Consider the following 15,938-nt stretch of genomic DNA (forward strand, 5'->3'; position numbering starts at 1 on the left):
GTTTCACTTCTTTGCATAATTTTGTAACCTATTTTATAATGGTTTGACTGTTCGCATAATTAATTAAATATTATGCATAATTTTGTATTAGTGCATACCGTTGATTTGTATGTTTTGACTGTAACTTTTTTGCATAATTTTTCAATCTTTCTTTGTCGGCTTTTTCTTGTTGGTTTGTATGTTTTTGGTTTTCATCGATGCAATTACATGTTTGTATGTTTAGTAGCTTTGCCCTGAATATGATAATTATAAACGATAGAGGGCAATATATACCCCAGTGGTCGAAGCTGGTGTGGTGGACACTTTTAGCCCACTCCAATATTAATGTTGGTGATTTTAGGGTTGGCTGAAGGCTGAAGCTTGTGTACAGTGTGTTTTGTAAGAAAAATCATATCATGACTGATATAATAAACAATGAAAATGTTTACAACAGATTTACGATAATGCTTAAACAAAATACGGACAAAATATAAAAATATACAGACATGTAAGTGACATAATCAAAAGAAGATCAATGCCACAAAAGCAGACAAAAAGCTAAATCGATTGAAGCTGACGGAAGAAGCGGCAGAGGTTCCTGTTCAATGATTAGGCCACATCATTAGTTTGATAAAACATCATTATAGTTTATGTATTTTTATGAATATTTTTGCTTCTGAGTGAAATATCGTAACATCAAAATATCAAATTCGAAATTAAATATGAATTAGTGGCATACCGTTGGTTGGTCCCGGCGACGCACTAGTCGGAGAAGCTTCATAAAACAAGAGAGAAACATATGAAAATCGTGTTAATCTAATTAGTAATTAATACTACTAAATTTATTGATTGATGAGAAATTAAACCGAAGAATATAATCACTACTCACAAGCGAGTTTGGCGCAGAGTGAAACGTCAGGGTTAGTTCCACAAGCCTTGGGAAGATCGAGAGCGTTCTCTTTATTGAGGTTTAAGGCTTTGAGCATCTCAGGGTTGTTAAAAACGGTGCATAAACACTGTGCGTCTGCTTCCACCATCGCTTTCAACGGCTCGCAACACGACGATGGAGGAGGCGGATTCACCGTGTGTATGTAAGGCTGACACGGCAACAGTTTTTGCACGCAAGCCATCGCCTGAGGGTTTCCTCCTTGTGCCGTAGCCTGGACGAAGTAGAGGACGACGACGGCTACCACAACAGCCAGAATTTTGATAATCTCCATTGTTAGTTTTGTGATTTGTCTGAGATTTTTTTGCTTTTCTCTCTTTGTTTTCGGTGTATATGCGTGTTCTAATAAGTAGAGGAAAATGGAGAATTACATACCATGGTTGTTTTTGTGGTTATTTTTATGAAGGTGAGATTTGTTTATGAATTTTTATTTCACGGATTTATTACCTGATTAGTTTTGATTAAGTCATTAAGTGCATGCCTCGAGGATTAGTGCAAATTTAGTTTAAGTGGCCTAGTCGGCTAGTCCTTATAGATTATCTCCTAGTACCTGAAATCATTTTTCCCCACACGTTTTATGTATACACTGATGAATCTGAGTAAATTTAAATGAAAGGTTACTAGCATTGTATTGTATATTCTCTGTTTTATAAAAATAAAAAAATGAAAACAATCAAAAACTAAAATCACCATTCAATATTAGTTTTTAAAAACTAAAATCTAGTTCCAAAAATGGTAATTAAAAAACCAAAAACTAAATTTAAAACGTACAAGTCTACTACAACCATGGTCAATAGAACATACAAATGTAATAATAATAATAATCGACGTGACGACATAACATTGGATCAGTAATAATAACTGACGTGGCAACATAATAGGGAAGTGCGCTGAGATGACGTCATTACCTCTTCTTCTTTTTCTTCTTCAATCTTTTCTCAAAAAAAAAAAAAAAGGAACATGGTCTGAGAAAGTGATTTGAAAAAAAGATAATGATGAGAGTCTCAGGTTACACAGTCATCGCTGCACTATCTATCTTCACATTCTCTTTCTACACTTATTGCGTTCATTCTCGTCCCTTCGTTCTCGTTCTCTCCAACGAAGATCTCAACAACGGGTTTGACGATTACGGCGCCGAGGCCGACGACGAGTCCTCTGATTTCGATGATGTCGGGGAATCCGAATCTAAGTCCATGTATGAGCTTGATCCAGGTTCATGGCGTCCAGTCTTCGAGCCACAAAATTCTCGCGGCGGCGTCGAGTGAAGGAAACACTAGTTTAATGGAGGAAGCGGTCTCAGAGATTGATTCATCTGCTTCTTCCGGAGATCCACACTCTCAGTCACTGATGGGGTTTGTGTACGGGATTGGGATGCTGCGGGAGAGTACCCGAAGCAAATCAATTCTGCATCATCATTTCGCGGCTGAGGGAGGCAACACGCAATCTAAGATGGCACTTGCTTTCAGATATCTACGACAACACGTAAGCTGACACTGAGCTCTTAATTCCATCTTTTTGGTTTATTGATTAATAAGTGATTATGATTCACAGATGTATGATAAAGCTGTTCAATTATATGCTGAACTAGCTGAGACTGCAGTCAATAGCTTTCTGATCTCTAGAGATTCTCCCATGATGGTTGAACCTATTAGAATCCATAGTGGAACAGAGGAGAATAAAGATGCACTTAGGAAATCACGTGGGGAGGAAGATGAGGATTTTCAGATTTTGGAATACCAGGCGGAGAAAGGGAATGCTGCGGCAATGCACAAGATTGGACTGTTTTATTACTTTGGTTTGAGAGGATTAAGGTGTGATCAGGCCAAGGCCTTGTACTGGTTTTCTAAGGCTATAGAGAAAGGAGAGCCAATGTCATTGGAGCTTATGGGGGAGATTTATGCTAGAGGAGCTGGTGTTGAGAGAAATTATGATATGGCACGTAAGTGTCTTACACTTGCTGTAAAACAAGGTCTCTATTCTGCATTTAATGGTCTTGGTTACTTGTATGTCAAAGGCTATGGAGTAGATACGAGAAACTTCACTAAGGTAACTTTTGCTTCATACTTCCCAGGCTTGCTTCTTTATCTTTATCTGACTAGAATTTTAGCTTAGCTTACAAAATTTGAGGATCGAACTGAGACAAGGGTTATATTTTTGACTGTATGTAAAACATTCTAGATTTATTCTCGTGTCTGTGTTATTTAGTGTTGCTGACATCTCATCTCTGCAAGCATCATAGTTGCAGTTTTTAAATTTTTTTTATTTTTTTATATTCAACATCACAACCTCTGATCAATTACTATGACATATCAATGACGTGAACATATAAATACCCTGTTGGTATTTCCCTTCAAGTGCAGGCGAGAGAGTATTTTGAGATGGCTGCAAATAATGAAGACCCGAGCGGGCATTATAACCTTGGAGTGTTGTATCTTAAAGGCATTGGAGTCAAGAAGGATGTGAGGCACGCAACCAAATATTTCTTTGTTGCTGCCAATGCTGGTCAACCAAAGGCTTATTATCAACTCGCCAAGATGTTCCATGCGGGCGTTAGGCTTACAAAGAACTTGGAAATGGTAACTATCTTCCTTACCTTAAATGTCAAATACATGTAGTTTTATATCTATGCAGTTCAATTAAAATGAAACTCCAAATATGTTAACTAATAAATTAAAAAGATTAATTGACTGGAGTTCATTGGCAATATTTTAAGTCTGTTCATTTTAGAGCTTGAGTCATGCTTTAATTTTTTTTTATTTCCATCCATTTAAGGTGTGTTTGTAGTTTACTCTGACCACTCTGAATACATCATTGAAGGATTTTGTACTAGGAATCCTTGTTCGTGTTCATAGCATTTTGGTTGTAGGCGACGACTTTTTATAAGCTAGTAGCAGAAAGAGGACCATGGAGTTCTCTCTCTAGATGGGCTCTTGAAGCTTACTTGAAAGGTGATGTAGGAAAGGCTTTTATGTTGTATTCGAGAATGGCAGAGCTCGGTTATGAAGTAGCACAAAGTAATGCTGCCTGGATACTCGATAAATACGGGGAAAGAAGCATGTGCATGGGAGTGTCAGGATTTTGCACAGATAAGGAGAGGCATGATCGGGCTCATTCTTTGTGGTGGCGTGCCTCTGAACAGGGAAACGAACATGCTGCATTGCTTATTGGAGATGCATATTACTACGGCCGGGTAAGTCTGCCTAGGCTTGAAGTTAAGAATTCTTCTGATTTCTGGGAAACTGTTTAACATACGATCAATACATCTAACATTCACTTATCCCATCCCATTTATACCCATTTGATTTTTCCAAGAGATCATTTCTCATTCATAAAATCTAAACTTTTAACTGATTCAATGGGGCTCTTACTCATATTCACAGGGTACGGAGAGAGATTTTGTGCGTGCAGCAGAGGCATACATGTATGCGAAGTCTCAATCAAATGCACAAGCAATGTTCAACCTAGGTTACATGCATGAGCATGGAGAAGGTCTTCCCTTTGATCTCCATCTAGCTAAACGTTACTACGATCAGGCCCTCCAGAGTACCGCTGCTGCAAAATTACCTGTCACGCTTGCTCTTGCGAGTTTATGGGTTCGCAAAAACTATGCTGATACCGCCCTGGTAAGAGAGAGAGAGAGAGGGAGAGTGATGACTTGTGGGTCACCGAATTGTTTTGAATGAAACATAATAAATCTCACGTTTCATGGATGCAGGTACGAGTACTAGATTCTTTACCAGAAGTGTATCCAAAGGTGGAGGAATGGGTAGATAATGTAGTGTTGGAAGAAGGTAATGCGACCATACTAACTCTCTTACTCTGTCTTATGACCGTTTTATATCTCCGAGGAAGACAACGTAGACAGGTGGTTTTGGATCCTGTTGGTGCTGACGTGGCACACCCTCTCGCTGGACCATTGGCAGCTTTTCCCCAGTAATCGCTGTACCAGGTGAACAAATCGAAGGTAAAGAAGCAACAAAGAGAGACCAGTTACTCTGTAAAGGTTCTAACTTAGTTCCATACTCTTGACACAATGACACTGAACCATAGGCTATTAGGGGACTAATTTTGTAGGTTTCTCTGTAAATGCCATTCAGTATTTACCCCGTATGAAATTTTGAGAATACAATAATGGTTGCATATATACATTTTGGATGGGAGTATAAGCTCAAGGATTATATCGGACTATGGTCAAAGGTTGTGTTAGAAACGTGGGCTACAAGTCCCAGGGTCAAAGTCGTTATATGTATAATATTGAGTCCCAGGACATTTATTGAATTACGTAATCACCTGCTTCCTCTCCATCGGTTTTGAATTTTGATTGTTTCTCTCATTCTTCTCAAATCGATCAAATCACTGAGAAGTGAAAAGCAAAGCAACAAAGAAACTACAAGAAGGTACTAGGTAGAATGAGAGTATCATGTTACAAGATCGTAGTCTTGGCTCTTCTGCTCCTTTTCTCGCTGGTTATTAATCGAGTTCAGGCGCAGTACTTCGTCCTAAATTTCCCGGATGACATTTTTCTTAGTGACTTTGACAATAACAGCACCAACGAATACTCTGACTACGGCGAGTTCGGGCAATCAGAATCAATATCCGAGCAGGAACTTGATCCTGGCTCTTGGCGCCCAATCTTTGAGCTGGACGACTCTTCTACCGTTGACCTTACGTTGACGCGGTACTACTAGGTTGATGAAGGAAGCAGTTACCGAGCTAGATGCGTCTGCATCAGCGGGAGATCTGCACGCGAAATCGATGATGGGGTTTATGTATGGGATCGGGATGATACGGGAGAGGAGTGAAGCCAAATCGTTTCTGCAACATCAGTTAGCGGCAGAGGGAGGGGATATGCAATCGAAGATGGCACTTGCATACAGATATATAAGGCTAGATGTAAGCAAGCTTAAGTTCTTTCGTTTCTTGGGAAATGTTCTGGCTGGCTAAGTATGTGTTTCTTGATTCTTTTGACAGATGCATGATAAAGCTGCCCAGTTATATAGTGAACTAGCAGAGACAGCATTCAATAGCTTTATGATCTCTAAGGACTACACCACGTTTGTACCAATTATTAGAATTCATAGGGGAACAGATGAAGATAAAAATATGCTAAGGAAATTCCACGGGGAAGATAGTGAAGATTTCAAGATAGTAGAACACTATGCACAGATTGGTTACCCTTCATCAATGTACAGAGTTGGTTTATTTTACTACTTTGGTCTGAGAGGATTAAGACGAGATCACGCCAAGGGAGTTTACTGGTTTTCAAAGGCGGTAGAGAAGGGAGAGCTGAACTCAATGGTAATCATGGGTGATATATATTCCCGAGGAGCTGGTGTTGAGAGGAACTATACCAAGGCGTTTCAATGTCTCACACTTGCTGCAGGACAAGGTCTCTTCTCAGCATTTAATGGCCTCGGGTACTTGTATCTCAAAGACTATGGAGTAGCTAAGAACTATACTAAGGTCAGTAATAATTAAAGCAAGTATCAAACAATGGGGATACGTTTCTTTCATTATAGTTCCTTTAACAATAATATCTCTGCAATTGTAGGCAAGAGAATATTTTGAGAAGGCTGCTGATAGTGAAGACCTAAGTGGGATGTATTACCTTGGAATGTTGTATCTTAAAGGCATTGGAGTCAAAAGAGATGTAAAGCAGGCAACCAAATACTTTCTTGTGGCTGCAAATGCTGAACTACCAAAGGCTATTTATCAAATGGCCAAAATGTTACATGTTGCCGCCAGGATCAAGAATAACCTAAACATGCTGAAATTGGTAACTAATTTACTTAAATGCAATGAACTTTATATCCATATGGTTTTAGTGAAATTGAAAGTATGAAAAAAGAAATCTGATCGTGTTCTGTTTGGATTATTACCTCAAAAGATTAGCTGCTAATTGATTGTTCATCAAGGGTATTTCAATGTTTGGCTCATTATTGCAGGATATCTCATTTTCTTTAATTGAGGTAGGAGTGGTCTAAGTACCTTAAAGGGTTTAGGGTGTAATACACTTGTTTCTACTTATATATGGTTGTCTCTGCTATTTGATTTTCACTCTGTCTTGCTATAATATGTAAGTAACATTTTGTGAGGAAATTTGTACTTTGATGGCTTATTCACTTTCCTAACATTTTGGTTGCAGGCTGCAGCTCTTTACAAGTCAGTAGCGGAAAGAGGACCATGGAGTTCTCTATCTAGATGGGCTCTTGAATCTTACGTTAAAGGTGATTTGGGAAAGGCTTTTATATTGTACTCAAGAATGGCAGAGCTTGGTTACGAAGTAACACAATGTAACGCTGCATGGATCCTCGATAGATACGGTGAACAGAGCATGTGTATGGGAGTTTCTGGATTTTTTACGGATAAAGAGAGGCAGGAGCGGGCTCATGATTTGTGGTTGCGTGCCTCTAAACAAGGAAACGACTATGCTGCTTTGCTTGTGGGAGATGCATATTACTACGGCCGGGTAAGTTTGCACGTGTTCACAAACTTAGTGTGCTGACTGATTTCTCATGATGCTTATACTCGTGTTTTCTCAGGGTAAGGACAGGGATTTTGTGCGTGCAGCAGAGGCATACATGTATGCAACATCTCTATCAAATGCACAAGCTATGTTCAACCTCGGTTACATGCATGAATATGGACAAGGGATTCCCTATGATCTCAATCTTGCTAAAAGTTACTACAATCAAGCCTTCGAGAATGAACCTTTCTCCAAATTGCCTAATATGTATATCATGCTTGCTTTTGTGAGGTTGTGGGTTCGTAGAAACTATGTTGATATTTCCATCATGGTGACTCTTCTTCTAGCCTCTATTATAATTGTTCTACATCTCCGTGAGAGACGGCGACACCTCAGAGTTCTTATCGGATCACATCGGTCCTGACGTTGCACAACGTCTCGTCTTTGTGTCTACTGCTTTCACCAACGAATCCTGATGTGTTTATATGTACAGGTTGATTCCTATTTGTTTTATATGTATATAAAAATTGGTTTGTACTTTCTCTCTAACTCACTTTGATTTTTGATAAATCATGTTTATTCGAATGACGAATGAAATTTCCGATTGAGGATCGAAGTAGTTACTACATATATACGTTATATTTCAACAATAGACAACAATGGTCAAAGCCATTGGTAGTAACTTTTATATCAAGAAAACGTGGCTTGCAGAAAATGGTAGTGTTTATGACTTGCATGTTTTTGATATTTCTTCTTAATTAAACTGAATCAACGAATATATGAATCATCGTTGAATGTGCAATTTAATAATACGACATCTACATACTTGCGTTTAAGCGGCCCTCACGTTGAGCCAAAAACAAATAATGTGACGATAAGTTAATAACAAAAGAAATTGTATATTTTAAACTCCAATGAATATTTTCGCTCCTTATAATAATCATTAACATTCATTATTCGAAGTTAGTAGCCACATTTCAATTTCGTTTGTTTGGATCAATTTAATCGTCTTTCTCGTCTCGTATAGGAGAAGGATGTCGTTGATGGATAATCTATTAGGTATCCTCCGCGTTCGTGTCAAACGTGGTGTAAACCTCGCCGTACGTGATGTCTCTAGCAGCGATCCTTACGTCGTCCTCAAGCTAGGTCGCCAGGTTTCTCTCTATCTCTCTGTCTCTCTCGTTGTTTCAGAAACTTGTTGTATACAACAAACTCAGAATTCAAAACTCTTTTTTTTTGCAGAAACTCAAAACTAGAGTGGTGAAGAAAAACATAAACCCACAATGGGAAGAAGATTTGACATTCACCGTCACCGACCCTAATCTCCCGCTCACTCTGGTAAAATTTTTTTTAGCAATCACTTTCTAAACCAAACCGGTCCGGTCCTAGAATTACAAAATCGTCTTTGGTTTAAATACAGATAGTGTACGATCACGACCTATTCAGCAAAGACGACAAAATGGGAGACGCGGAGATCGATTTGAAACCGTACATAGAAGCTTTACGAATGGAGCTCTCAGGTTTACCAGAAGGAACCATCATAACAACGATAGGTCCAAACCGCGGCAACTGCTTAGCTGAAGAAAGCTACATCCGTTGGATCAACGACAGAATCGTTCAGAACATTTGTCTCCGACTCCGCAACGTCGAGCGTGGTGAAGTCGAGATCGAACTCCAATGGATTGATCTCCCCGGTTCTAAAGGCTTGTAAACAAAAATTTTAAAATTACTTATGGGCTTTTACTCCTATATTGGGCTAAGCCCATTATATAAACAAATATAAAACCGATCAATACGAGAGTCCGGTTCGGTGATTTTATTCACAAAAAAATAAATAAGCTTATACTAAAATTGAAACATATGATAAAGTATTTAATAAAATATGTGTGTTTTGAAGCCATTGGTTTTGCGTCTGCCCAAGACGACGGCACGAATTTTAGTGATTGATGTTTAGTTTTAAAGGAATCATCAAGTTATCGAAAGGACAAGATATTTTTACGTTTTCGTATATTCTATCTTTTTTTATTTTTCTTTTGTTTTTTTCCTTTTAACGAAGTGAAGAAAAAAAAAAAAAGAGATGAAAAAGATAACTTTTTTTGCAGCAATAGCCAGCTTTTGAGGAACACAATATATATATAACTTAAAAATTTTGAAACTGAGTAAGAAAAAGTTGGTAATTTTTCAGATCCTTTTTTATAATATTCTCTGTTCTATTTCTTATATATTCTTTTATAGGTTCAGCCTTTTAGAGAACCCAAAACCGTGCAAAAGAAGATTAAAAAATTTTAATATAAGAAAAAAAAACAGAGAAAGAAAAGGTTTTGTGAAAGCATCTAATCTATCTATCTATACTTTTTCCATTGATTCGTAGCCGTAGATCGGTATTTGGTCTGATGTTTTCTTTTGGTCGGGTGAAACTTTCGAAATTGTAAAACAGACCCTTTTATTCTTGAATTATATCTTAAACATCCCCCTATGTTCATTATCATCAAAAAAAGTAGTGAAAACTTTGAGTTCGGGTCGGATGCTTAATGAAGCTGACTAGAGTGCCACGCCCCTAATTTAATTTTGAATTCGAATTTTTCATTTGTACCCCCTAGCCCCCATCATTAACCTCTCTACGCATGCCTCTCCTTGGTTCTCACTTCTCTCTCTTCCTCTACTTCTTTTACTTTTATAAAATTGTTTTCCTTCACGTTTAGAACTTTTTTTTTACACTCATTCACTTCAACATAGTAAATAATAATCCATATAATATCTGATAAAATCCATTTGTAAATTTAGGTATATTAAAGTTATTTATTTGGACTCTTCGATCCGTCAAAACTAACTTCTTTACTTATATAATTATATTTTTAGTAAATCGGTATGATTACTTTGCAGATATTTTCAAAATCAAAGTGTACGTGATTAATTTTTGTTTATGTGTGTCTACACTACCATCTCTATAGACTATTTGTGTTCTTCATAAAAGCTAAAAACATTTCATATCAAATACTAATCTTCATTAGTCATCATCCGTTCATTAGTGGGGAGTATTTGATTTGATTGCAATTAGAAGGCATGCTTTTGCTAAGCGTGTTAAAGCACAAACGCATGGACCTTGGGTTTGCGTGAGAAGCGTATGCAATGCCATACATAGTGTCACTTTTAATGAAATAAATCATATACGTAGTTGATTTCTTTTATAATTCATGTAGATGTGTGTATACGGTATTTATGACTAGTGATTAATAATCAAATAATGAATTTTTTCTTTTGTTAATCATAATTAATTGTCATCTTTTTATTTAACCGTCTATTTATATTTGTTTCTACAACAATTAGTCCGCCAATGCATGAGACTTATAATAGTTAAAAAAGGATATAAGGTTGTCGCTATCAAAATATGGTAAATATCCGTCGAAACAGCATCTTTTGTAATCTCTACCGCATGAGAACGATCTATAAAAGGAGTGAATAATCTACTTTTCAAATACAACGGCTAGCTCCACATCTTAGAAGTATTGAAGAACATAAATACATAATCAAGTATCTAATTTTGTTTTCTCATGCATGTGTTTTTTTTTTGGACATGCATGTTAAACCGATGAGATGAGCCAAGAAAAGAAAAGAAAAAACACGGTAAGCTTCAACCCAATGGTTCGAAGGGCAATCGTTATCTGGTTTCAAATTTCACAAATTAACCATTGACGACAAGAAGACTTATATCAAATAACTTGTAGGGCTTTGTTAGAAATCTTTTGTGATGAATTTCTTTAACTAGTGATAATTTCGTCTAAATAAACAATGTAATATTGCATTATTTATTTATCTATTTTTTGGTTTTAACATAATTGAAGTTTGTGAGAGATAAAAACAAAGCATAGTTTGATGCAAAACATGTATATCACGCACTTACATTCCCATTGATTAACGTATTCAATGAGAATAGTTTGTCGATTTTTAGGATCAGCCCATATATAAGACCAACTTTAGTTATAAGTATTGAGTTTTAATTGTAAAAGCAGGTCAATATATACAGATCATAAAAGATGTTAATTTAATCAAATTTTGCATTAGGAAACCTAATTATCTTACCCACTTTTTCCATTTTTCCCGTTTAAAGTGTCTGCATTTAGGTCAATTATAATTTTCTCGTTTCAAGTGTTTTGCTAAAAGGTCAAAGAAAAAAAAGATGGCCAGGAAACTCGAATTTTTACCATTTTTTAGTTATTTTTTATAAGAACTATCCCTATATTATACTATTATAGGTATTGTGCTTAAAGAAAAGTTTGAAAAACATTGGAAAAATAAAAAGCTGGAAAGAAAAGAAAAAGAAGAAGAGCTTATGTTTGTAATTGTATGGGATGATGAAAGAGCAGAGAGACTGGTTTGATGGAATATTGTGTTTCCTCAAATATCAGCAGCACTCCTCATTATATCATCAACCGATTTGCTTTTTGTACGGACTTTTAAAATATTTTTCTTAGATAAATAAAGCAACACAACATCAGATTGATCTATCTTTATTCTCTCCTATGTACACAACACCAGAACCACCCTCTTTTATTTAACTTGTTTTTAAATATCTTTTATACTTACATTGCTATTATTTTTTTTGATGAATTTATAGTATTATTTTTGTTTCAACTAAAATATTAAAATTGATTTTTTATTTTATTATAGTCATTCCATATAAACCAATTAACTACTAGGCGTTCCATATGAATTTCATGCTCTAATCCAGAAAGAAAGAAAAAAACTGCATAAGTTGTGGTATTGGTTTGCCTCCCTTAATTAAAAACCTCAATAGCCAGCAGTTTAACAATTTTTCTTCGAACCATGTAAACTTTGGCACTTGAATTCACAAATATTTACAATTTGCGTAATGTTGTTATACACATAGCTAGCCCAACATTGAATGCACTCGTATGAATGAGCATGCTCGCCTCAACCGTACCAAACATACTCTTATCAATCAAATACAGATCTCTAGTGAGACATTTAATTGCGTTCATGCTATTATAATGGCATCACTTCTATTAAAAACACTTTGCAATATGTCACCAACGATTTTACAATTTGGAAATTTTGTGAATAGATGAAAGTAAAATCCATGCAATGATAACTCAACACACATGTTGTAGTAAACGTGATTTTGATCTTATGTTAATGATATCGCATAGTTATGTTCTCTTTTATCCGTAAGGGCATCTTAATAGGGAGATCAGTTTAGGGTGTTCTTAGAGTATAAATATTGTGAAAATAATGTAATATCAATAGTTAAGAACTTTTGTTAAGAAGTTAGTTATTGGGAGAACATATTTAAGATTTTAAGATTTAATAATACAATATTCTTAAATATATTACAATTATAAAAATTTATATAATAACATTTTAATTGCAAACTTATAAACCTTTACTAAAATTCAAGATACAATACCAAATTTTTATGAAAAAAGAACATTGTAAATAAAATTTTTTAAAAAAACAAACAAACATATTACTTAATTTATTAAACAAAACAAACATTTTATTTAATTAATACATAGATTAATGTCCAAATTTATTCCATATATTCTCAATCAAATCCTCCTTTAATTTGTGATGTGCTTGTCTATCACGAATTATTGTATGGCCATCACCTAAACCCTCAAGATTTGAAGGCATATTTACTGAAAACGTAAGATCCAGAGTAGTTCCAGTTCCATCTTCTTGTTGGAATTCTTGTTCGTCATAGAGTGTGTATGAATCTCGTTCATCTTCGACAATCATATTATGGAGTATGAGACATGCTCTCATAATATATGCAATTTTACCCTTTGACCATAAAAGAGATGGATTTTTAATCATGGTGAATCTAGATTGCATGACTCCAAATGCACGATCAACATCTTTTCGTGCACCTTCTTGACGTTCTGCAAACAATTGATGTTTCGGGTGCTGTGGTTGTGGGATGGATTTAACAAATGTTTCCCATTCGGGGTAAATACCATCCGTCAGATAATAAGCCAAATTATACTCATTTTCGTTGACATAGTACGTAACTTCGGGAGCTCGACCGTAAATAATGTCATTAAATAATGGTGATTGATCAAGAACATTTAAATCGTTACAAGTACCTGGAGCTCCAAAAAATGCGTGCCATATCCAGAGATCTTGTGAAGCTACCGCCTCCAAAACAATTGTTGGCTTACCGGCGCCTCTTGAATACATTCCTTTCCAAGCGGTTGGGCAATTTTTCCACTTCCAGTGCATACAGTCGATGCTTCCAACCGTCCCGGGAAAATCCCTCTGTTCTCCATAAAAGAGTAGCCTTTCAAGATCCTCTGGTGTTGGTCGGCGTAGGTATTCAGTGCCAAACAAGTCAACTATTCCGACGACGAAATGTTCCAAACATTTACGAGCAGTACATTCAGCAAGACGTATATATTCGTCAACCGAGTCCGACCCCGTCCCATATGCTAATAGTCGAATTGCTGCAGTACATTGTTGTAGCGGTGATAGACCATTCCGGAAGGTTGCATCCCTTTTTGGCTTAAAATATGGAACTTCTTCACTGAGACGATTCACAATACGCAAGAATAATGACTTTTTCATTCGAAACCGTCGGCGGAATTGGTGAGCATTGTAAGCCGGATTATCAAAAAAATAATTGTTCCACAAACGTTCATGCCCTTCTTCGCGTTTTCTATCGATATATGTATGTGGTTTACTTTCTGCCGGAATGCCCTTTTCAACAGCTTCAAATTGGTTACTAAATTGCTCTTGAAATAATTGGTTTAAACTATCATTATTGGGTTGGTATGTTTGATTTGCTTGATTTGATCTTGTGCTCTTCTCATATATATAGAACTTTGGTCATTTCGGACAAGAGTGTATGTTTTGCATGTGAACAATCAGACAAGAGTGTATGTTTTGCATGTGAACAATCGGACAAACTCAAAAAATTCTTGTGACTCTGTCCAAGCAAAGAAAACAAATACATGTGACTTAGTCTTTAAGCTGGTTCAGTTGGTCCTTGAGCTGGATCACTTGGTCCTTGAGCTGGATCAATTGGTCCTTGAGCTGGATCACTTGGTCCTTGAGCTGGTTCAGTTGTGTCTCATAAGCAGGTCACGGTTCGACAGACTTGTGAATCCAATCGCAGTTGATGGTTGCGGAGGATAGTAACAGGTCTCAGCCTCCTCTTCTGAATCGCTACTACAGTCTAATGGGCTGTTTATACCATAGTCGTATAAAGAGTCCATGACTTGTTCAACCTGAAAACACATAAATAAGTATAACATTTTAGAGTCCCAATGGATAAATATGAAACACATGTGAAACCGAAAACACATGGATTTATTAAACATAAGCCGATTCATTAAAAACACATGTGAAACATAAACATAAGCCGATTCATTATGAACATAAACTAGAGTTAAAACAAAAGACAAACATACTTAAAACAAATATAAGACAAACATACTTAAAACAAACAACATAAACTAGGGTTAAAACAAACATAAACTAGAGTTAAAACAAACATCTAAGCTAAAACAGTTCAGCCATTAGCTTCTTCTTTAGAGATTTTTCATATTCATCTAGCGTTTCTTTCTTGGCAATGAGAGTGTCAAGAATGAACATCTTTTGAAGTTCTTTCATGCCCTCTAAATCCTTCTTTTTGATCTCCCACATGTGACTAAACTCTGCCGATGGTGCAGCCTTCTCTTTACCTTTGTTCCTTGATTTTTTCATTGCCTTTATGCCAGCAGGCCTGCTCTCGTGCTCACCCACAACAGACCCTGAAGATGGTGCAGCATCATCGACTTTTCTTTTGTTAGAGCTGGTTGTCTTTGGAGTGGGGTTCATAGGCTCCAAATTAATCCATTTCTGTTCATAGCGAAGCACATTCCAAGCATACTCCAAGCCAAACTTCCTCTTGTACAGCTTAGTGTAGAGTTGGTGAGCATTCTGCAGAATATCCAAATCATTCATGCCACTCGCTTTCTCACCCTTTGCCTCTGCAGAAGCTCCATAGAACCTATTCACTTCCCAGCTGATTTTTTTGCCATCTTTGTCTACAATGGTCAGGGAGCCTTGGTTCACCACCACCAAGTACATGATCACTTGTGGCATAATAGTCACCAATGCGCTTTCAAAAGGACCCAAACGATTGGTCATTCCCAACTATTGCATCCTTCGATGTGTTTAACCAGCCGCTTATTAGGACTAAGTCATCTTGTGTGGACCATATCTTTCTCTCCCTACGCTGTTCTGCTATCTCTTCTGGTTGACTAGGAGGTTGACTCGGCTGTGAACTAGTTTGTGAACTAAAAGAAGGGATTTGAGAGGAACCAATGTTTACATTGAGAGCAAAGCTGTCGTATGGGAAGTTAAGAAGACTAAAGTAGGATTGAGACTGACTATTAGGAGTATTATTTGATTCCATAGCAAGCAGATTTAAAACGGAAGAAGGTGAGGAAGAGAGATTATTGGAAAGTTCTTAGAGATTGGTAAGAAGAAGGAAATAAGATTGGTTAATATAGAGAAGTTAAGAAGATCATTCAATTCAAAGTTTGG

The 15,938-nt window shown here is 36.6% G+C and overlaps 3 protein-coding genes and 1 pseudogene across 3 annotated transcripts; 3 read left to right on the plus strand and 1 right to left on the minus strand.

Moving 5' to 3' along the window:
* Positions 501 to 1,199, minus strand: LOC104751206 (protein YLS3-like). Its single transcript, XM_010473114.1, has 3 exons — positions 869 to 1,199; positions 719 to 754; positions 501 to 577 (listed from the first exon to the last, which is right to left on the minus strand). Exons 1-3 carry the CDS (start codon positions 1,197 to 1,199, stop codon positions 501 to 503), a joined length of 444 nt encoding a protein of 147 aa, XP_010471416.1.
* Positions 1,849 to 5,067, plus strand: LOC104751210 (ERAD-associated E3 ubiquitin-protein ligase component HRD3B-like). Its single transcript, XM_019237449.1, is given in 7 exon segments — positions 1,849 to 2,166; positions 2,168 to 2,407; positions 2,477 to 2,971; positions 3,286 to 3,501; positions 3,792 to 4,115; positions 4,306 to 4,548; positions 4,641 to 5,067. Coding segments are annotated over 7 exon segments (1,989 nt in total). The 5' UTR covers positions 1,849 to 1,917; the 3' UTR covers positions 4,863 to 5,067.
* LOC104751209 lies at positions 5,166 to 8,007 on the plus strand (annotated as a pseudogene).
* LOC104751208 (protein C2-DOMAIN ABA-RELATED 3) lies at positions 8,372 to 9,291 on the plus strand. Its single transcript, XM_019237448.1, has 3 exons — positions 8,372 to 8,545; positions 8,634 to 8,729; positions 8,812 to 9,291. The coding sequence occupies exons 1-3, from the start codon at positions 8,426 to 8,428 to the stop codon at positions 9,100 to 9,102; spliced, it is 507 nt and encodes a 168-aa protein (XP_019092993.1). The 5' UTR covers positions 8,372 to 8,425; the 3' UTR covers positions 9,103 to 9,291.

This window comes from Camelina sativa, chromosome 16 (assembly GCF_000633955.1).
Source record: "Camelina sativa cultivar DH55 chromosome 16, Cs, whole genome shotgun sequence".
Taxonomy (NCBI): Eukaryota; Viridiplantae; Streptophyta; class Magnoliopsida; order Brassicales; family Brassicaceae; genus Camelina; species Camelina sativa.